This window comes from Apteryx rowi, unplaced genomic scaffold (genome assembly GCF_003343035.1).
Source record: "Apteryx rowi isolate R43461 unplaced genomic scaffold, aptRow1 scaffold_37, whole genome shotgun sequence".
NCBI lineage: Eukaryota > Metazoa > Chordata > Aves > Apterygiformes > Apterygidae > Apteryx > Apteryx rowi.
This window is the reverse complement of record NW_020450196.1, coordinates 2,415,833-2,439,975: the sequence shown is the minus strand read 5'-3', so window position 1 is coordinate 2,439,975 and position 24,143 is coordinate 2,415,833. Positions and strand designations below refer to the sequence as shown.

Genomic DNA, 24,143 nt, shown 5'->3' with positions numbered 1-24,143 from the left:
GAAAGTTCTGTCTGAACATGAGGAGAAACTTCTTCACTGTGAGGGTGACAGAGCACTGGCAGAGGTTGCCCAGGGAGGCTGTGGACTCTCCTTCCTTGGAGATATTCAAAAGCTGTCTCGACAAAATCCTGGGCAAAATGTACTCTAGGTGACCTGCTTGAGGAGAGGCGTTGGACTAGATGATGTCCAGAGATCCCTTCAAGCCTCAACCATTCTGTGATTCTGTGATTCCCTCTCCTTCTCTCTTTTGTAAATATACATCTTTTGCACACAATTGAAGTAAAATCTGGTTTACTCAAAGACGGAGTCTTAGATTCCATTAATATTCTAGCTTCTACATTCCTTATCAGCTGAACTTTAATTTTTGAGGTTAGAAGTTATGGTTTTTTTTAATAAAGAACAGAGAAAAAAAATTTCCAGAAAAAATGAATGAGAGGCAGCAATATATTTTAGAGGCGTATTTCATGAGTATTTAATGAGATAATGACTGTGTTCCTAAGAATTTACTCTGTGTTCCTAAGAATTTATAYAGGAAGAGAAAAACCTAATCCACAGAAAATATAAATGGAACATTACTGGAAGGTAAGCATGTCTATTTGACATATGTATCGAAATGACATAAAGCACAGATAGGAGGTGCCAACATGAATAGGAACCATGATGTTTGGCAAGTAGGTTTCTCTCTTCCTTGTCTTCTCAAACATAGTTTGGGATGGGTCCATGATTTGGCTGCAGAGCCTGTATCAAATCTGAATGCACTGTGCTTGTGCACTCAAACACAGAGAGCTCACTGCATTAGGCCTCACCATGGTTTGAGAGAGATCGTTTCCTCAGCAATGTGAGACTAACATATTAGCTGGAAGGTTCTTTCAGTGTTATGAGACTCAGAGATACAACAGATTAATGAAGAAGGAAACAAAGCACAGTGCATGTCCAGGCAGTGTTTCAAAACCAAATGGTTATTATCCTTCATCTACCAAACATTTTTGATCATCATCTGTCTTATTCACAGGTGTTTGAGTAATTACTCATATAATTATTTCAATRAAAATCTCAAGTGGATCCTCTTACATCGAAGACATTAATTGTGAGATAATGAATAATATACATCAGGTCCTAATCCTATTCCTGCTCCTGATCTCTGAATTCTTAGAGAAGCCAAAGGAGTAAGGCATTCAGGCAAGGTGTTTACGCGGGTTTTCAGGATAAGGCCTCAACACTAATACTTTCTAAAACAAAAAACTCATGATTTAGAAGCATGTGATCTGTTTGCAAGAGACACTAATGCACAAAATTGAAGGGCAGTGTCTGGAATTCTACGTCCAGAGCCACACAGTGGACAGTAAGAAGAGAAACACCATCAGACAGACAGAAAGACTCTAACAGCTCATTACAAACCTCAGGCTRTGGTCCTATTCAGAGATGAGGGAAGGGAGGGAGAAGGAAAGGCAAGAGAGAGAAAGGTATAATAAAGCTAAGGYATAATTTCAGTTCTGCATCAGCACAATTTATAACAACAGGTTAGCACTTGAACATCTCAGGGTTAATCTGCAAAAGAGTTCAGTGCAAGAGGAAAGAAGCATGTGTTATCTTCRTTTCAGAGCAAAGCAGCAATGTGGAGATGAGGGAAAAAACAATAAATGTATTTGTTAATCCTAGCATCTGGTTGATTGTTTTACGTACCGAGGAAGGGGATGGTAGAGGTCATASGGCATGATCTGCTTGTATCCATCACTGTTAGGAACAATAATGCCAACCCTCTGAGTAGAAGGTACACATAATAAAACAAGCACTAGATGATTACATTATACAACTTTTTTTTTATCATAAAGAAAACCCCCAAACAAGGATATTTTACCTAAATTGCTAATACATTTAAAGCAAAACATATGCTCCCATCCTACTGTTTGTAAGTAATTCCAAGAAAAAAAAAACAGTTAATATTTTATTCTTATAAAGATATTACCGTCTGGCTAAGAAGCAATCCACTGTTACCAATGACCCAAATGAACTGCCCAAATATTATTTAAATTGACAAAGTGACTATCTTCCATAAAAATAAGCTTTCCTGTACACAGTATTTTCTCTTTTAGAGTCACTGAAGACAATAAGAGAACTTCTGTCAGCTTCAGAGAGCTCTAGATAAAACTCTTTAAAAACTATAATATGGTTGTTTCTGCCCTTCGGATACAATGTCTGCTTTTACAGGAGTTGGGATTAGAAACTGAGGGCATTCCAGTGCAAGAATTCAAATCTGCAATTCATGTCTCACCATCTTAAAGCAGTCAAATTTCATTAATCTTCAGAGCCTGCCTCTTTATTTGGGCTTTTCTGGAAAAGGAGAAGATGTCTTTTTGGCATTGTGGTGACTGATTAGCTTGGCTTGTTATTATTATAACATCTACAGAATATAACATCTAAAGATTATAATAGACAATAGTGAAGAACATAATTAGTAATTTTTTTAATGAGTATTGTGCCAGTTATGTGTGAGATGGCTATCACTTGACGTATTAGCAACTACATGGTCTCACTAAAATGCTAGCCTGGGATTTCATACACAACGTGGTGTGGTCAGTTTTGATGGATTCTGACCCAGAGTAACTCTCTACCCACCTCCTCTCCCAGTCACCRGGCATGTCAGTTAGTGTTAAATGGATGATCCCAGAGTGCCTTATATACCAGCTTCATCAGCACCACTATGCGATAGAGGACTTCAAAGGGGCAGGGGGACAGGGCCATGAAAGGGTTAATGCCAATCGCACTGAAATAAAAAACCTCTCCCAACTCAAGTAATGGACAGAGGAAACTGGCTGAAAATGATGAAGGTGGCTGTTGAGAATCTTGTGCAGATGAGAGGTGCAAGGTGTCCTGCTRAGGGTTTCTGTAAGGAGGAAAAAGCAAAGGAGGGGGAAGGGAGAAAGTATTCTCCACCCTCAACACAGTTCGCTGAACAGTGCTCTAAACATTCAAAGGAGTCTTGTCATGCCTAGGCTAAAGAGCTCTATTCTCCTTTCAGACAGTAGGATTTTTATGTGCATAATTCTTCCATGAGAGGAGAATAGATCCCATTGTGTTTTCACAGTGAAGAGTCAGTGCTAGGTCAGCGTGCTGGAACTTTCCAKCTAATGCATTAGAAGACGCTGAAGCCATGAGAGTGTGTGTGATGGGGACAGGACTGCTTCCTGTCAGGTTAGCAGCCTCTGCAGTCACAGGAGCCCTATGCAAAGCTGTGTGTGTCTACGTGTACACAGAGCTGCCTGTCTCTGCAAAATCTAAAAATCCATAAAAGACAGTTCTGGTATTGGGAAACTTTGGAAATGAAGACAGATGGGTCACTTAGAGTATGATTGGTGAGCAAGACTTTCCAGACTTAGCTTGACTGACAAATGGCTGCAGCAGTTTGAAAAACTCTGCAGTAATATTTTAAGATGTCAGAAGGGGACTTTTTCTGAGGCTTTTTTTTCCTCATGCTTTTGGGAATATATGCTCTTCCTGACTCTTCTACCACTGATGCTGAAGTTCTACTCTGAAGCTGTTCACGCTTTCCATCTCATCAGCTTGCTGAGGAATTGGTGGAAAAAAGATTAATATAACTAGTTCAGAAATGAAATAATTATACTATCTAAGCTCCTACTGTCTAAGAAAGGAAAAGATTTCAAAATTTATTTTCACTCAAAGTGAGAAATAGTTCTTTTCTAATAAGCATAGTCTGTATGCATAATCAAGGTCTTCTGCTGCTACATGCATTAGAATGCAGAAAATTCAAGGCCATTCCAAATGAAATAATTGACTTATATCCAAACACTGTTATGAAGATTAAATAACATCTGCAAAGCACTAAAAAGGGACAAAATTAATATTGTCATTGGAAAGATCTGACTCTCAAAGAATTTTGCATCCATAAATTGCATTTCTGTAAATAGTATAAAGCTCCATGGAATTATTGATAGCCTTGCGCATTCGCAAAAGTCTGGCAAAGACTGATTCTATCATGGTAAGCTAATGGTCCCCAGAAAGGTAAGTCTTATGGGTATATAGAGAAAAAAGACCCCAACCCTAGATCTCCAGCATGATGTTTTAAAATGAAAGTATTTACCTCAGACAACATTTGACTTTGACAACTTTTTTATTTTGCCATTGATGAATAATGATTAAAACTCTGACTTTCAAAAATCAACTTGAATAAACAACAGAAAAGCAGATGGTTATTATACCATTAGCAACAGCTGCTATTTAGTCGCGTTTTCTACACAAAAAAAAGCAAACCTAAGTAAATCATTTAGAAATCAACTTTGAGATTGCTTTGGTGAATCCTGTACTTTTTAACTGATCAGAAAGACTTAAATTCCATGTGCCTGTCAATCCATCATAATCTTACAAAAAGATGGAGGAGATCTAGGGTTTGGGCTTTGTTCACTGTACATTGGTCAGACAAGGCAAAGAGGATGATGTAGGATGATGTGCTAAATGGAGAGGGCAAACAACTATTCCTCTAGTATGCTGAAATTCCTGACTGTTGTGGGAGTAGCAAACAAGACTTATTCACACAACAGCCAGAACAAACCTGCTTTGGCAGGAGCAAGTGGCACAAAGCAGATTACTTTGGAGAGCTTTTCTGTCTCTCACGTCTGAAATCTCATGTGTCTCAGATCAACAAGCTGTTTTATATATCCTGTAGATGGGTTTGTTTTCTTCCTGAATGCTGGCAGCTTCAGCACAACTGCTCTTCCAAGGCATATGTCCAGCTGGAATGGGAACTGCAGATGCCAGAGTTAGGCGTGCCCCACAGCAGTCTGCTATCTCATCACATGTGCTGGTTCCCCTGGGGCTGGTGCCCACAGCAGTGTTTCTTGTAACTTTTGTTGTTGTCTTCCTCTTTAGTTCCTTTTCCTCCATAAACTACTCCCTTAGTTCAACTGACCATCTCAGGCAGCTTTTTCMCTTAGCTCCCTGATGACTGTCCATCAGACAATGTACCAGCTCTTCTCAGCTGTTGGTGTTCCTGGCTTATCTCCAGCAGGACCYGAGGGCAAACGGCCGTGAAGCGGCACCTGCATTCCAGGGCTGTTGCTCTCTGTAATTCTGATCCCCAGCCTCCATGGGCCACTCACATCCCTTGGACTCACAGCCTTCACTTTCGTTGTTGTTTTTGTTTCCTTGTGGGGGTTCTACCTCCCATGCTGTAGGCTGCATGGCTGCATGCACTTCCAGGTAGCTGGAGCTGTTACACCTCTTTCCTGTCGGGGACTTGCACAGCAAAGACTTAGGCCTTCACTGAAATCTGTGTGACTTGAGAAAAAACAATCTGCAGGGCAGGGACTATGTCTTCTAAGTAATGATGTGAAATACATCTAAGATATTAATAGCAATTGATAAATATAATAATAATAAAAAGTTGAAGCAGCTTAAGTTGGCTGTGAACAGTTAATTCATTGACTGAAAGAAAATGCTTGGAAGACTGGAAAAGTTTATCACATAAGACATATGTATATGAGCCAGAATTCTCCAGAGAGCCACAGTTATCACTGARCAGAGGACAGGCTCATGAGAAAGTCCCCAATTTATCGCTGCAAATCCTGACATAAAGGCAATGTGTGATACTGCACCCTCACCTCATAGTGCTTTACTATAGCACTGTGTGACATTATCAATCACCTTTTGCTACAAGAACACTTTTGCCCTGAAAAACAGAAGCCAAAACCCTTAAAAAGACAGCCTTTGTTAACATTTTTCATGTGTTRCTCTGTAAGATATCACTGTTTCTATCCAGATCTAGGCTAGATGATATCTACAGCAGCATACACTTCCAGGCAACATTGTGTACTACCGCATATAGTGGCATCCTAATTCTAAACTATGCTAGCAGTATGAATTCCAGTTGTGGCTTCTGGATCACCATAATTAATCCTGAAATGTAGATAGTCATATGGCGCATACCTTGCACTCCATCATTATGGAACCTGACTTGAAGAACTATTGTGTACTTTGTCTTCAGTGCCTTTATGTATGCATAGAGCTTTACAGATCAGAAAAAGCCAATGTCTCCTATCTAAAAAGTTTCAAAATGGACTGTCACTGAGTACTTTAATAAGCTACTAAAACAATACAAAAGACTGAGAAAGTTATATTTCTGTGTCAGTCTCCAGAAAGCTTCACAAATTTAAACGGCTTCAGCATGACAATATCTCATCTTTATAATAAATGACACTGACTTCTTTGTGGTGTATTGATTTCAAATTCTAAGAAATGCATGGCTTACTTATCATTACTATAGACCGTTAAAGACTAATCTCAGAAATGTAAAAAGCAAATTTTTTAAGGAAACATAGTGGATGAGTGAGCTAGATTGACTGTTTCTTTACAAGATTTGAAATAGGTGTTCTAAGTTTAAAGTAGTAAAAGTATTCTCTTCCTGTAGCACAGCTGTAATGTTTCTGAAAATCTATTAAAATGGAAGACACAGAAGTTTCCCATTTTCATTCRGTTTAATATTTTATGGTGGTTTGGATAAGTAGTGATTGATACAAGGACTGAAATTTGTTGTTATTTTCTAGTACTAAATGTTTACAGCTGAATATCCACTGCAAATCTCAACAGTGAAATATCTCTGTAACTCACCATCTTACTACTTGCTACAGTTTTGGTTTCTTCTAGGATTTAATTAAAATAGACTGCCATCACCTTTCCCATAATTTCATCTTGGACAGACAGACATCTGTATTTGATGCTCATTGYAGTACAAAATCTACTTTTCCACCTTACAGCCTGTTATCTAAAACACCTCAATAGCTTCTTTTTGACTTTTTATCTTTCTTTAGTATAAATTATTCCCTTAAAGATGAATTTATTCAGATACTTTTAACACTCTGATTGATCTCTTCTGGTCCATCCTCCCTGCCTCTTCTGACAAAAYCATTTTCTAACTTAATTTAAATGCCTTTTGCCCTACCCAACAGTTCTAGTTCTTGCCTATTTGTCTTGAGAAGAAAATTGCCTCTTCAAGCATTAGCAGTATTCACAGCTGAACTTTATCCTACTCTTGAACTCAGATGACCTGCATTACAACAACCATAATAATGTCATTGCTATCAGCTCCTTCTCTGCCTACTTTTCCAGTATCTGGAGACATATGTACTGCCATTTCTATGCAAATGTATGACTATTTCCAGTTCATCCTTCCTGAAAAATTCCCTGATGATTCCTTTCCTGCTGCTCTGAATCCTTTTTGACCTTCTAAACTTCTTCCCCCTTTCTCATGCACAACGCATCATTTTAGCTCATTCCTCCAACAGCCTTGGTAGTTCCTCAGTCACTTCTAAACTGTTCAAAAATTACCCTCCATTAATTTACAAGTGGAACAACTTCTGTTACTTGACTCTTTCAGTTGTAGGCAGCACACTTTTCACTAATATCATTCTCTCTTTTCTAAGACACACAACTTCAGCCATGCTGGTGCAAAAGCCTTTTTTTCATGTCTGTTTTGATGGCAAAAAAAAACCACATTGTCTCATCTCCCCACTGAATTGCTGTTTCTTGCTTATGATTCTTTCTGTCTTTAGAATCACTCATATGGATGAGATTGGCTGTGGAAACTGAGACCAGCCCCCGGCTATCAGAGGCAACCAAGGTTCAGAGAATACCACAAGGCAGAAAACCTTTCTCAACACCCTGTAACAAATTAAGAACTTAAGTAAAAATGACCAAAGCCACAAAAATGACCGTTTGCCTGAGGCAGAGATCAGGAAAGGGCAGTAGCATGACCAGTGTCCTACAACCATTCAAAAAGCTAGGCTGTTGTCAAAAAGCTCAGTATATGCAGTTACTATGGGATATTTTATACGAAAGAGTATTCAAAACAAAGTTTAAATCTATCATATGTACCACTTCAGGGCAATAACAATAAATGAGTCATTGTATCCCAAGACCCTCTCATCACTGCAGATTTATGGCTGCTACTGTGTAAATAAGACCATCTTTTCAGAAACTTACCAGCACTCTAATTCTATTAATCTTTCAAGAAAGAATGTGGTGAAAATAGAAACACAGCTCTACTGTGATACTTGCCTGATAATTTCTGTCAACTTTAATACCTTTAAAGAAGTTGGTAACAAGCTAAAAAGTATGCATTGGGCAATTTCACATATCAGCTGTCAGTCTGTAATGAAGTGAGGAGACCTCTGTTATTAATTAAGATTTTCTATGTTGTCATTTTAATCATATACACTTATTAATTACTACTTTTCCTTTCCCTTGAATGAAATGTACAAAAGTTTATCATGCACATATCTTGCACTGTGGCTCAGGAAATGGTATAGACTTTCATAGCACTAAGTGCATTGAACTCTAACTTGTTCTATGAAGCAAGTTCTCAGTTCTCAGGATTTCTCTGAATAGCCATACCATCTTAGTGGTCTTTTGTGCATTTTGACTTGTGCTGCACTGCTGATGTTAGATCAGCCAAAAATTAATAACTAAAAAAGGACAATTTTATCTAATGTTAAATTTTGTTTTGCTCATGTTTCCCTCCACCACCATCCAGTATGGACAGTAAATCAGAACTCCAAAGGAAAATTTTGGTTGGGGAGGAAGAAGAGATTGTAATTTTGCTGGAGGACTCTATAAACCATGCATGTTTGTGAAATCTTTCAGATATCTGGGTGTTGAAAGTCTTGATTGAACTAGGGATTTTTCCAAATATTTTCAATAGGAACATCATTTCTGGCAGCTGGCCTGCAGATAAAGCTTTAGGCAAATTCCAGGATTTTTGCCAGTGCAGATTAAACTGGCATTACTGGCAAAGTGGTAAAAAGAACCCACACGTTAGAAGCTTGCTAGTATGRAGTTTTCAAGACAGTTTATACACGGTTGCTGGGTGAAATTAAAATCTTTGCTGAGGATACCTTTAGAAGTCTTTACACAGCATTGAAATCTCCTTTTGTGACTTGGGGAACATACTACAGAGAAAGGCATGGCACAAGAAAATAGATGAGATTCATAAAAGATACAGAACAGTGCAGCTGGGAATGCCACCTAAGAACTCCAGATGAAATCTAGATGCAGCACTGATGTTTTTCTAGAGAGTATCCTGGAATGATGGGTGGAGAAAAAGCCTTTTATATGTTTTCAAAAAATCATTTTTGGAGGAATGCCTTTGAATTATAAAAGCATGAAAGTATGAACAGTATGTTCAGTTTATATCACCTCAGAGATGTCCTATATAAGTGCTTAGTACACCCAGTTAAGTCAAGTCTAAACAGACTTCTTTTCTCAAAGCAGAAAAAAATGCCATTCACCTTTCAGTAGAAGATATTAGGCAGGACGGTACTGATGACAGCTAAAAACTTTTCCTCTAAACTTCCACCTTGTGAAATTCTGGATAGTTAAAAGATTCATAATTAATTTAGTACTTGAAATCTGAATGTTGGATTTCGCCAGAGAGAAGATTTGGACCAGACACTGGACTTGTAACCTTCCACACGCTGCTTCTCCTCTGAATGTGTGAGAAACTGCATTTGCGAAAAGGATTCATTTCCCACACTCATTCAGTCCAAGGTCTTTTTGCTACTCAAAATGCCGACAATACTGCTAATTACTGCCAAAATGGGGGAAATAAGATAAAAAGTTTCTATGTACTAAGCCTAAAGAGGCAACTAATTGCAGGCCCAAAYAATACTTATAGTATTAATTTTATCTTTTCTCTCAGGCTGATATTTGTCCTTTGCCAAAAGTTTTAATGCAAATACTCCCAGAATAACTCCTTTTGGTTTCTTTATTCGATGTCACTGTGTACTTGTACAATTATTTTCGGTGGCATTCACTGTCATACAGTGAGGACAGTCATCAACTATTAATCATCTACGCTTCATTGAAACTGGTTTTGTCAGGAAAAAATTGTAATCTTCATTTTATACTGGAGGAGCATAGCAGCTCACACTCACACAGCAAACGCACAGCAGAGCTGAGATGACATCCTCACACTCCTAACCACCACTGTTCTGTTTCCTCTACCCTATTCCTGACCCAATGAAAGTATAAAGATTCCAGAAGTTACCACAGATTTCCTTCGGTTTTGTGTCTGTGTTGTTGATTTTTGAATTCTGTAACAAAGGCACTTTTGAAAATAATAATTCGTAATTTGGCATTCTGTGAGGATATTTCCAAAAAACAAATTCCTTTCTGTTACTGCCTGTACCTGGGACAGCATAGCTGTACTTCTAAGTGACTCTCCTTCCCCTCAAGGTCTTTATATCAACAACTTTGCCTTGTTATGTCTTATATAAAACAAAAATTACTTCCTGACATCTGTCCAGCAGTTATTTTTTTCTCTCTTCCCTCCAATGTGTTATGCAGCCATCTGTCTTAAGATTTACGGATATGYCATTTAAAATTATTGGGGAAAGTATGGAAAATATCCATAGCATAAATTCCAGAGGCAAATTACATATTTGACCCAGAACTGTATTTTAAAAAAACAACAGCTTAGGCTAAAAAAAAAGCAGCTACATAGGATTAATTTCTCATTGGTACCTGAGAGATGAATCTAAAAGACAGGATCCATTGCACCTTGAATTTTTTAATGATCTCTGTCTCTGAGACATTCATATTTATGTCTCTTATTTGATCAGACCTGGCCCCTACTTCAGAGACTTTTGTTTTGAGCTATACAAACAAAAATTCAAAGAAATAGATTTTGTCACTTGAGAAAATCACTGAGAAAAAAATGCAAGATTTTTATTACAGTAAAGATTCTAACCCAACTCTTAATACATTTAAATAACCAAAGTATTTAAACATGTTCTGTTTAATATATTTACTGGATGCATTTACTGGAGTGAAGGAATATAAACTGTCATACGCTTTGGTTAAATGTGTCTTCAGTGATGTAGAAACTTGAGTGTTAATTTCAAGTACGAAYAGTCAAGGAATATTTATGAGAACTTTTCAGAAGGTGAAGAGATAAAAACCATCYTGAGCTTGGACTGCTTTGTTCTGCTCTGATAATGCTTACCTAGCCTAAAGCCAGTACTCCTGGTCTGGAAAGTGATTACCCGTGGCAAACGATACATAGTCCCACCGCTCCTAAAAACATTATTTTTCTTCTYCAGACTAGGACAACTTTTCTTCTCTGGTGCCCTCCAGCAATCTGAAGGGCCACAGTAACTTCTAGGCGACAGCTACTTGAAATTGGTTATCAAATTTGGCACAAAACCACTCCAGAGGCAAAGGAACAGGTAAATAAACTGGCTTTAGAGCATCTTTCTATGCATGCTTGCTGGGCYGCCTGCAAAAGTTTTTTAGCAAAGCCACATAAGAGGAACAAGAGGTTCAGAATACACAAATAAATGCTTCTGGTTTATGAGTGGTTATGGGCCAATTTCTGGTGAAGTTCAGGGGAATCAGTGCAACACAGGACTGGTCCTTTTTGTGGTTACATTTGCTCCTTCTCTGATATGCTGGAGGTCTAGCTCTGTAATCTTGCTATTTTGATCATTAATCTTCTGAGGAAAAAGGTTTAGCAGGGCAGTAGAGAGTTATGTTCTATGCAAGGTCAAAGGGTATTGATAATTAGAACAAACTCCTGTGTCGCATTTTTACAAGCTGCTATGACTGCAAGTAAGCTTTTCATCAAGGGGAAAATAAAAAACACATAAAAATAATGCCTCTAATTGTGATGACAACCAATTTCCAGCAACATTTTTCCCCCCAGGAAAATTTTTCACGTCTCACTAACACTTAAGAGACATGTGTTGATCATGGGATGTTATCATGGGCAATTTGTTTTCTCATACTTTATAATGCTAATGAGGCAAAACACAATCTGGAGGGAAGAAACAACCATTTCAGATCTAATATTTGCAATGTGCAGGGGCTAAACATAAACCATTTTCTACACAGTACATCCTCATTATGAGAAAAAGTCTGAATTACACTACAGGCTGAATTACAGTAGAAGAAATAGTGAGAGGAATATTTACCTACTCTATTTTACTCATTTAGAGCCTGGTCTCTTTGAAAGTTAGAACTGACTGACCTTGCAGGACAAGGATCCAGATTACACTCCTGAAGTTTTGGCTTTGGCTTGATATTTTCAGGATAATAGTGACAGTATTGATCAGCTACTACCCGGTTGCTTCTCAGATCAAAACATTCAGCAGATGTCAGTTGATAACCTGCAGTAGCCAACGAGAGAAAGAATACATGATTTGTTGYTGTTCTTCCTCTCTCTCTTTGAAATACATCTAAGTCCTGGTTTTGTAGAGAGCTTATTGAAAACATCAGTACTTTTGGACATAACAGCTGCTGTTTTATAGCCCAGATTAAAGCAACAATTTACAAAAGAACCTGATGCCCTATATATCTTCAAAACTGCCTCATCATCAGCTCTACAAAACATGTCTAAATGTGATCAGCAGGCTTGAAGAACCTGCATATATACCAATAACCAACAAAAGTATCTATGCACCAGAAATTTTTGAAAACTGCAGTGACAATGGAGAATATAATTCAGAATTCACATAGCTGTTGCTGTTACTTAATATCTGTCTTAACAATAACATTCATAACAGATGCTGCACACAAACACAGTAAAAGGTAGTCCTGACCTGATGCGATTACAATTGAATTACATGACTCAGGAAAAAAAAAGATTAATTACACGTTAGGACTAATTTCCTAAGGTCACATTCACAAAAAAATGTGTCCAGAGAATTCACAGATCCACACAGGACTCATCATTAGATATCAGAAGCCCTGCCTCTGTGTGTGTGGTAGGAGATGAAATCTCTCACACTTCAAGCTTCTACCATGCAAATGTTTGCCCTGCTCTTCAGTCAGAAAGAAYCTCTTTCTTTCTCTATCTCTCCTCCCATGGTTCATCACAAGAGCAATACCTGTGCCCACACYCTCTGTTTCACAATGCTGCTGCTTCTCCAAAAGGGTCTGTCACACTTTTTTCACAGATTTACTGGCAAAGATTTATTCTCTCTTGTATCCCATTAAATTCATATTGTCCAAATGAGAGGTAGAAAAAATAGGTAGAAAGTCAAACTAGTAAATTTGCTTGATTTCCCAGGAAAAATCATCACACACAAAACTAAGTCACAGTAACATCATTATGTGCTATTACCATTTGCTGGCAAAAGCAGCTTGTCTTTCACCTTTTTATATATGTTCTTGCCATTAATGTAACTTAAATTGGTAAAAGACTGAAGAAAAAGATGAGCAGTCACTGATGTTGATGACTTCTGCATTTCATGAGCATCAGCAGAACAATAACCACTCTGTCCCAGACTGTCAGAAGTGGGCTAAAATTTAATGTTAAACCTTGCATGCATCCTATTAAGTGGTATCTTCTTCACATACCCTCAGAATGCTAAACAGGAACTAGTAGACATTTAAGAAACATGGCTTTTTCTGTCTTAAATCACACATAGTGAGAAACAAAAGGTAATCAATATCATCAAATACAAAATCAGAAGTCTAATGGAGAAAAAGAAACCAAAGGCCAGGATTTCTTAGACAGTAAGACTCTTACACTCAGCTTCATTTCAGAAGAGTAAAATTACTCGTGRAGAGTGGGGAGGAATGGAGAAAGGAGACATTTTGTGATTCTAAAGCAGGCCCAAATCCCATCAGGCCCAGGGCTGAAAGTCCTTGTGTTTGCTATCTATAGCATTAAATGCAGCCATGAATATTTCAGACGCTAAGTACAGAGCTTGCCATGCTGTTAAGAAACACACAGACAATACCACTGTTACTACATTCTTCCTTTCATTTAGATGTAGCTATGCTCATGTTCAAATTTTGCCCATTTTAAAGGTCCAAATCCCAGTCTAGGAGTTGGGACAGATCCTGTATGAAGATGACTGKTTATGGAATACAGTGGTAATTCATTACCTCCTCCACAGGATGCTGAACAAGGAAAAAAATCAGTTTCCCTCCATCGGTGAATGATTGGCTGATAGAAGATAAACTGAACTGAACTGTCGGCTGCACCAGCATAACGGATCTGAAAAAGATGTAATGCCAGAGGGTGAACCTRATGTAAATACCAGGTAGAAACATTCTGCCATAAGCATCTTGCAGAAACCAGACACTATATGAAACACCAGAATTACTTTGTAATAGGAAAATGAGATGCACAAAATAGAGCATAGGCTTGTGGCAGTAATACCAAAAGCCTCACCAGAAATTATAGTGGAATAAAGTGTTGGGGGCATGGTTAATGGTGTTTTACAGATGATGTTGAAATAACAAAGAGATGAACACTGAAAAATTTTATGGAGACAAAGGGTATGGGCTGATTTTATTCCATCAGAAGATCACCTGCCTACTGTCTCTCCCTGCCACATTCAAATGGATGTTACATTCTTAACATTCCCAGGCACCTTCCGAGACCATGTATACTATATTAGACAGACAAGGATAAAAAATAGGAGGCTGTGCTGTGAAAAATACAAAGTATAAAAGTTCTAATCCAGAATTTTTTCATTTCTGAGGTGAGATCTCTCTCTTAGTCTTCTCTGTGGTACCCAGAATCTTTGTTAACTTCATTTTAGCTCTAAAAATCCTCCTTTTTGTCATAGGCCTGGACTCTTGGCTGAAGCTAAAGGAATGTACAGAAAGCTCTTGAGAGTGTGTAATACTGGTCACTTTTAAGCCATCTGAGCTTCCCAATGCTTTGGGTACTTTGCACGCTGAATGGATTTCCTAGTTTAACCAGACTTTGTAGTGAAGGCAGTGTAATATGGAAGGAGACCTTTACTCTTCTAAAGTGGGTCYGTTCGTACCTGGCCCAGGAAAAAAAGCCCTCCTGTTTGACAGTTCTACTGTTTAACGTAGTCATGGAGACTTCAAAATCTCCACAGGGGAGTTATTGTCCTTACCTCTAACCCCTTCCATGAGCACCTGGTAAGGGAAGATCAAGAATGGTGCTATAGGCCTCTCCTTGTTGATTGTTCTTCCTAGGACATGATGCTTTGGTCTTGCTTGAACACATCTGCATCAGTGACATGATGCACATGGCAGGATGGAAAACTGAGAAGTCACAACCAGGAAAGATGCATCCTTCTCCAAGTCCTGCTCCAAGTACTCCTATTCTGAAAAGCAAGTACTACTACTCTGAAGAGTGATTGTCCCTGTCCTTTTTTCAGACCAGCTTAAAATGTTTCAATATTGCCTTCTTTTTCCCTTCCCACATTTTCAAAAAGATGCCCCTGTTTTGGAAACATCATTTTTCAATCAGTCCTTCCTTTACACCATCAAAGAGAAAATATTAGACTACAAAACAGAAGCAAAAATATGACAAATTGAGTTGAACATAATAATCTGGTTGTTTGTTGTGTTTTCCCCAGTACATGGACAGAAACATGATTACAAATCACAGAAACTCTTGAAGAGAAGGAGGAAGGCAAAAATGCTGGAGGATATGTTCAGGGCTGTAAGAGATCTGGCCCTCTGAGACTAAGGCTGTCTTTTTCTAATTAGAGTAAACAGTGATGTAAATTCCCAACAGGAAAAAAAATACAGCTGTAGAAATACAGCTTCTTCAGCAAATGGGAGACCTTTTGCATGGATTAATATTGTTAGGGTCTGTGTGTCAGAAACAGGATATCTAATTCCTCATGCAGGGATGGTACATTAATCACACACTTTAGAAAGATCTTTCTTAGCTCATGAAAGCCTCATACACTCCTGGGAAAATGTTCTATTGTGCTGGAAGCCATTCAGGGAGGTCTCTGATCTGAATGTGCAGAAAAAGAATTCACTAGAGAGAATTCTGCTCTTCCTCTTTAGTTTTAAAGGACTCTCAGTGATTCTGGAAACCAAAAGATCTGCTCAGCAGTGTGGTCTTTGGTGAATCATGATGAACAGATCAAGAGCTCACACAGAGTGTACTATAAAAGCAAGGGGAGTTAAAAAAAAAAAGACATAAAAATCAGGAGGACACAGGAACCCTGCAGACAATTCCTCTGTCTGCAGAATTATCTGTCTGTTTTGACACAGAGAAAAGACAGATGCAAATCTCTTCCAGCCTAAAATGGAAGTCACTTATATAGTCATGATAACAACATAGGTGGGAAAGAATTACAATGAGCTACAGCCATGAGCTAAAATGATGCAAAACAAGCAAGGTGAAATAAGCAGACAGAGTACTGCTTATTTTTTTAAGGAGTACTATAAGCACAAGAAGAACCAATATGTGGTGATTTCATGCAGCAAAAATGTTTTTTGATTTTGTTTGATGGTTTGTTAAAGCTAAGATCTTGATCCAGGAGAAAACATCAGCAGCTGCTTGAGCCTGCAAGATTCAGAAAGTGAGGTATGATACCTAAATATTTAAAGGAATATAGTGGTTTTACTGCATAGGGCCAATTTCCACCTACAGAAATATTCRCATCTGCAATATGATGAAATTTCTGACCATTGCAGTGTCTGGCAATCCCTTCTCCAACACTGCTAGCTATGAGAAATGCCAGTGCTTCAAAGACATAGTCAATACATAAGACTTTCACAACAGTCCCTAGAAGACGTCCTCTAACTTTTTTGCATCTTTTTTGCAACTGTTTTGCATCCTCAGGTCACTAAAATGGAGAAAATAGCAGTCATTCACTTTCTTGTAAGTAAAATCCTAAGTGTATCAAGAGAAGGCAATGACAGTTCAGCCCTGCTCTGTGCATTGCAACCCCCCTGGGAGCATCCCTGACTTGCTCTAGAATTCTGGGGAGTTTGGAGCATTCAGAACATTAGAACAGCACTCTCCACTTTGTGGCTAAAAAAACGTCCACAAGGAGATCAACAGTCTCACAAAGAGTAAGACTCCACCAAAAGTTAACTGTCTTGTCAACAGTAATTGCTGACTGGAAATTTCTTTCTTTCTTTTTTTTTTTAGTTAGAAAGAATTTGAAAAAAATTATGTCTTACAGACTGCATTTTTAAGTTGCTATCATAAATGACTGTCTAGAATGGTGCAGTTTGGTGTTTTTGAATGATCTGACCTGTTCTAGGGCCATTAGACTGCAATATTCTATTTCACCTTAGCACTGTGCTAAGCTTTTCCTATGGCCCTTAGATCGAATATGTTCACATTAGGAAAAAAAAACAACTCTGCTTGATTTTGGCAGCATGTGTCTGAACCATTTGTTTGTGTCTGCTGAAGAGCACAATAGTCTAGCCTACAGAACTGCGCTAAGTTTACTTTGACAGTTGTGGAGGTTAAGCAGCAGTCTGTATTAATCCATTTTTTCCCTATACACCAACGAGTTATCAATGTTAATTGTAGGGTTAAATCACAAGAAGTGTATTCAAAGGTGTATTCAATAAAATGTTCTTATTTTACAAAACTGTCTTGTGTTGGAAGAGGAGGAGAGAGCTCATTTATTTCTTCTGTGTGTGTGTTTATAATACAAACTCGGGGGCAGGGAAAGAGAATCATTAGTCTACATACTATCTTTTCTCCTATGAAGTTTTATCTAGTATGTTATGATCTAACTAAGTCACCACCATGCCTACTAAAAAAGTTCTAACAGTTTTTCTGCATCATTTTTATAGCTGCTTTTAACAAGTGCCAAATAAATCATCAGGTTTGATTTATTAATGCTAAATTTAATGTTGAAGCCTTATACTAAGTAACATAAAAAGAACCTGAGGACGAAGATGTAGAGAACTATCCTCATGTGGCATATGTAGTTTTGTGCTTTTCATGTCAGTAAATCATAGCTTTTGTATAATGCTTTCCTTCCTCTACCTGGAGTGTTTTAATATCCCTGTTTGTATGTAGTGATGCCTTAAACTGAAAGAGAATGAGGATGTGCAAGAGATTTGTTGCTGTTCATAATTTGTTCATGAAGCAGAAATAGGAGCCAGATATGTTATGGGAAATTAATTTTACAGGTTTGTTTCAAATAACATAAAAATACAAAAAATTATAAACCACTAGAGATGCTGATGGCTTTCGAGTGTACTGTCTAAAACAGAACGACACTATGATTTCTTTGAACTTGCTTTATAATTCCCTTGCAGCCCTGGGGAGAGCTTTGCCTTTGAGCTCCAGGGAACATGTCTACTGTTCGCTGCTGGATTCATATCCCTTGATTGTGACAGTCCTGTGTTGGGTCAGCTGGCTTCTGGGGTTATTTTTAAATGAAAGACAGAGGGAACTCCTCAATCCAACCTCTAAATCAGCCAGAGAAATCATCAGGAAATTACATTACATACTACCAATTTGCCAGAGACTATGCAAAACATCCCCGAATCAAACTTGCTCACCAGCAAAGATGACTAAACTTTGATAGAGCTGTGTTCCTTTAGATTACTAGGATGACTACTAAAGTATTTGAACTAAATTTCTCACAAGGTCAAAATAGAAAGCTAGAAGGTTAAAATCTTTTCTGAAATCCCCTTACTGTCCCCAAAGGAAGAACCAGACTGAAAATCAGTGCAATGAATTGGCTAGAATAGTTGGCAGCAGGGAAACCCATTATATCAACTACAAGAGGTACTATAAGCTGCACAGAGCCAACTACTAAAGGCAACAGAAGTAGAAGCTTCTGAAACCAGGAAGACCTCCACAGAACCAAGGGCAATCCCAAATATACCAAGAAAGGCCTTGCTGTATTTGTTCTACAGACACCACCCATAACACCCACCTCATCTACAGAAAGACAGTTTCACCACCAGTGACATGCTCCCAGCATAAGAGCATGCACCTTTGAGCAAGCTACACTAGTCCCTTGTACAGACTTACTATCAGACAAAAAGGAATAGCCCTGACTGTGCATCTCTGGTATCAGATACCATTCCTTACTTGAATATATATGGATACATACATAAAATCTTTGAACCATTGCAACCTACCAGAATGTTATATCTTGAGAGAATTTTCCTAGAATCTTCTGTCCTAGTCTTCAAACAATTCCTTACCCTCACAAACTCAAAACACCAACTTACTATGACCCACTAAATGGGAAAAATGTGACACTCATCAATATATTTTCATAATCACCACAAACAGTACCCATCCCTTCCACCTGCGGGAACARTCATCATGCTTATCCCAGAAGGTAATACTTCATCCCATGCACTAAATGCATTCCTGAAAGTGATGTGATTGAAACAACACAACCCCAGAAGCACTCAGTTACTGAGGAAGAATATTTTTCACAAAACATGAACACTATACTTCTGGTCTCTCATCCTGATCTTCAGTGGATGCCTTCAGAAGATGATCCTGGGAAATAACACATAAATATTCTGAATGCAAACAATAGCAAACTCAATAGATTTTGATTTTATGGATTATTAAGCCTCCCTTTTGCCCCTTTTTCTGTCACAGATATTACCTCCCAAATGCTCTGCATTCCATACAGGGCAATGATCTGTCATCTCTCAGCTGATAATTTCCTTTTTGCTCTCCAGAAACTAATCCTTGTTTTCTCTCAATTTTTCCTACTGACTGATAAAATTAGGCTGTTAAAAACAATTGCATTTTTCTTGGAGTTTACTGCTCTTTCAAATATCAATGAGATACTACATCTTTTTACAACTGTATCCAAAGATTTCACATTATTAAAATACGAATTAAGCATGGAAAAATGGCAGTTTGCATTTATATCATAGATACAAAATTTTATTTTTTTTGGTCACAACAAATTTAACTAATAAAAAGGAAAATATTTGAGAATTTTTAACAAATTCCTTGCTGCTGTTCATTAATGCTGTTGCTTTTTCCACAGTTCAGTTTATCCATATTTAATTAAACTAGTTAAAAATTATTACAAGTGAAATTCAGGCCTGTTCAGATGTCTTGAGATTCACTTTTCTAAAGGTTTAAATTCTTTACTAGACTATAAAATGTAAACTCATCCAAGAGTTACTTGCTGAGTTTCAACATGCTGAACATTATAATATGTAAACATAGACAGAATGCCATTACTACATGTACTTCTTTTCCTTTGTAAAAATAAGTATTATTTAATTGTAATCTAAATTGTAAATTGATAAAATGTTAATAAATGTAGGAGAATATTTATTATCATTATTTGAATTATGGCAACACTTAAGAAAGTCAATAAAAATATCAGGATCCTATTGTGATAGATGCTGTATAAGAATAAATGGACAATATAAAACTGGCAATATTTACCACAAAAATGCTGTGGATAATGAAGCAAACTGAACAATGCTGGCACTAAAGCACTATACTACTTAAAGCTGATTTTTGAAACAGATAAATTTTGGAAACTTACGCACAATACCAAAATAAAGTTAGAGAAAAGGAAAAGCAAAAATTCAAGGGACAACTTGTTAAAGAAATAGAAACTAACATGTCTAAGAAACTGTTTCAGCTGTCCCAGGTTAAAAACTGACAGTAGAAGACATTTTAGACCAGCAGTATTTTAAGCAAATATGTAAGATTAATGGTAACAAATCTCCAGATCCAAACAGTACTCACCCATCAGTTTCCAATCATGTACTATATGAAGAATTCAAGAACAAAAATCATGTATGATATCACTTAGCTTACTGTCATGGAAAGGCTAGTGTTTAAACCACAGGAAAAAAAGAGTAACATATTGTAACAGCAATTTTCAGAAAGGGCTCCATGAGCAATCTATGAAATTACAAGCAAATAAGCTCGACCTSTGTACTGGCTCAATAGGTAGAATGAAAATAAAGAGCAGAATTCAGTGATGCCTCCCTGAGAAGGGTGATGCCCTCCAGACTTAGTGGTTTCCCTTGTCAAAGAATCATGATGAACACTAATAAAGGTGACCTAGGCATTTGGGTTCTCAGAAAAGTTTTCTTAGGTCCCTCATCAAAGTTCCTAAAGGAACTTGATTTAAGAGGATTCTCCCATGGAGTAATGACTGGTTAAAAGATAAGGGTCCTATTAACAGCTTTTGCAATACAAGAAGATTACCTGTGGAACTCCTCAGGGATGCTAGGACATATGTCATCAGCCAGACCCTAAATGATCAGGAGAACTGGCCAACAGTGAGCTGGCCAAATTTTCTTATGAAAAAATTATGGATGGTAGCTAAAAGTGAAATGGGCTATGAAAAATCCTCAAAGATTTGCCAGACTAAATTCAAATTCAACAAAAAAGAAATAATGCCTATGGGAAAAAACAACCCTAATTATGCATGGTAATTATACATGAAATGGCCTCTACATTAGCTATTACTATTCAGGAATAAAAACGAAGAATTGCTATAGGCATTCCTCTGAAAATGTCAGCTCAGCATGCAGCAGAAGTTAAAAAGATTAATAGAACATTATGAATTCACAGAGAAGGAAGAAAGACCAGGACACTGTACCACCAAGTAGAATACACTTGTCTCCTGAACACTATGTGTAGTTCTAGTCATTTATTCTCAAAAATATAGATTGATAATATTATATATGTATTTATATTAAATAAATATTAAACTACTTCTTATTAAATCATGTATTTATTTAATGCAAATATATTTACATAAAATATATTGATATATTTACATAATAGTCATATATTATGCATTTAGTTATGTTATAAGATATTATAATTATAAAAACGTACAGTGGAACTAGAAAAGGCACAGAGAAGAGAAATAAGGATACCTCTTGTATGTACCTATTTTGATGAAAGGAAAGATTAAATGCAATAGGACTCCTCAGATTAGGAAAGAGGCAACAGATGATATGACAGAGGTCTTTAAAGTTATAGACATCATGGAGAAAATGGATGAGCAGTGATCATTTACCATTCCTCATAGTGGGAGAGCCAGAAGGAATACGTGAAATTATTACACTGAAGATTAAAAAATAAGAAGCATTCCTTATTTTATAGAATGCATAATTCTTTGTGGAACCTGTCCCATGAGATAAGTGTAGTCAAAGGGCAAACACGTGTGTGTGTGTGTGTGTGTGTGTGTGTGTATACATATACATTTGAAATAAATATAGCCACTGTGGACAGAAACTTGGGTGAAGCAGACTATTCGCTTGACCTGGTATGGCAGTTCCAACATAGTTACAGATGGAATATGCAATCATGAAAGTAGTGATGTTCTAAGAACTGTTAATTCAAATAATCTGTTTTAAATAGAAAAAAAAAGGTGGACATGAAATAGAATCTGTACAGATTTTTCAAAAGAAGACTACATGGCTTCTACCATTTCTGATAAATTTTGCTAAATTTGCCATAAAAGGAGAAAAAGGATTTTTTCTTCGGAAAATAACTTTTCTGCACTTGTTGCAGAGATTTGGTCAAGTTAAATAAAGATTAGATCTGTTTTCAGGATGGCCTTTAATTGTGGACTTGATGTAGAAAATATTACAGAAGTGTATCTTTTTAGGAAATCAGGAAATCAGACTAGATTTTTTAATGGCTATTACTACAAAAAAAAGTATTGCATGCAAATACAGGTTGATGCCACCACCACCAAATATAGCTTGCAGACTACTTCATGGAAGTGCTCCTTGCTGGGTCCAGTCTTCACTCTATTGAAGTGACCTCAGCAAGCCACTTATCTCAAGAGGTAATAATTTTATGGCCAAGAGACCATATTTGAATGGTCTCCTCTGGATTCAGCAAAACACTTAGGTCATTGTGCTGTGTGTCACCTATTTGACATAATCACAATTAAACTTTAACTCTTACTAATTACTTTTGCCAGCCCAGCCTTAATTCTAGCTCATCCACTCCTAGGAGCACCATCCTAGCCTTGACCTACCAGGGCTTGCAGGATTAGACCCTTTGCCACTTCCCATCTGATCTGTAACCATCTCCCAAATCTCAGGCATAGCCTCCTCTGAAAAACTTTGCCAGCATCAGAACCAACCTACACAGAAGTCCCTTACTGACATCACCCTCTGTCCTCATATGGTAACAGCTTTAAAATCCAACAATAAGCCAGCCATAAGCAGTAAGTCCTTGTTGGCCTGTGCCCTAAAGCAAGCATGGAAGCCATTTCTTATTCTGATACATGAGGTAAACCACTGTGTGCTCCTGGTTCAGAATTGATTGTTTAATCCCATCCTGGCCTGAACTTGTTGCAGCCCATCAGCCTCTGCCAGCTCACTCCCCTGTACACGCACAGGTTCCTACAAGCCCTTGCAAGTCCCAGGAAGCCGGATTAAGCTCCAATGTCTTTTCTTAACCCGGACTCTAACCCAAATGCAGTTCTCTCCCCAGCAGTTTCAGCCAGTCCTAGGTCACAACTGAGGTAAAAGGCACCTGGCCAGCACTCATGCTCTGTGTAACCCAGCATCCAGTTCTGACCTCTACCTTGGCTATAACTTTTTGGCTATTTGGTGGCCAAAATCCTAATCCTGATGTACTCTGCTCAAGAGAACACAGCCTACATTATAACTACAGGAGATGGCAGTCCTCTGACAGTACTGGCACAAAAATTAGCCAGGCAATCTATTCTGCCATCAGCCCTCAAACACAGCTGTCAGCCCTAGAAGCGCAAAAAAATAACATCAACACAAATCTAACCCTAGTCCATAGAACTCTGACAGCCTCCAGACTAACATTCATCCTGACTAAGCCTATACATTCCTGATGCCAACCTAGTGGTCCATGCAGGTCTTATGAACAAACACTCCACTTGATACCAGGGATTGAAAACCAACAAAAACCTAGACTAGTCAAGTTTAGACCCAGACTGGTTTCTCCTGTGACCAGCCCTAAATCTGAACAACATCTCTTAGCAGACTTTGTTCTAAGCTCAATGGTCTTTGCTACCTCAAACTGGAACCACTGAACCTATACCCCAGGCTGTTCAAATTAGCAGTGCTAGTTGCTTTAAACAATCAAACAGTAATTACTGTTAGCATTATAATATCATCTGTAGACTCCATCTGACAGAAGCTCAGAGAAGTGTAGATGTGTAAAATGAAATGGTCACTCCAAGTTTCTCTATTTTCTGTCTGAAATAGACTATACAGACAGAGGAGACTTTTTAGCACAGACAGGTGAATGTGTGACCTTAAGTAACACCACAGATCAATGGCAGGTCTGCCAGTAAAGGASAAGTCCCATTATTTCATATTACTGCTCTGTTCTCTAGATCACACTGTCAGTCAGAAAGATGTCCAAGTGAAACTGACCTTCATTTTACCAGGAGTTTATCAAAACTGACAATTTTTTTTCT

The 24,143-nt window shown here is 37.8% G+C and overlaps 1 protein-coding gene across 1 annotated transcript in view; it reads right to left on the bottom strand.

Moving 5' to 3' along the window:
* The window catches only part of ADAMTSL1 (ADAMTS like 1), a 202,462-nt gene that overhangs the window by 106,556 nt on the left and 71,763 nt on the right, over window positions 1-24,143 (bottom strand). Inside the window, exons 8-10 of the mRNA XM_026073568.1 lie at window positions 13,900-14,011; window positions 12,035-12,173; window positions 1,684-1,734 (exon numbers count right to left, since the gene is read on the bottom strand). Coding sequence (XP_025929353.1) covers window positions 1,684-1,734; window positions 12,035-12,173; window positions 13,900-14,011 — 302 coding nt within the window. The remainder of the gene's footprint in view (window positions 1-1,683; window positions 1,735-12,034; window positions 12,174-13,899; window positions 14,012-24,143) is intronic.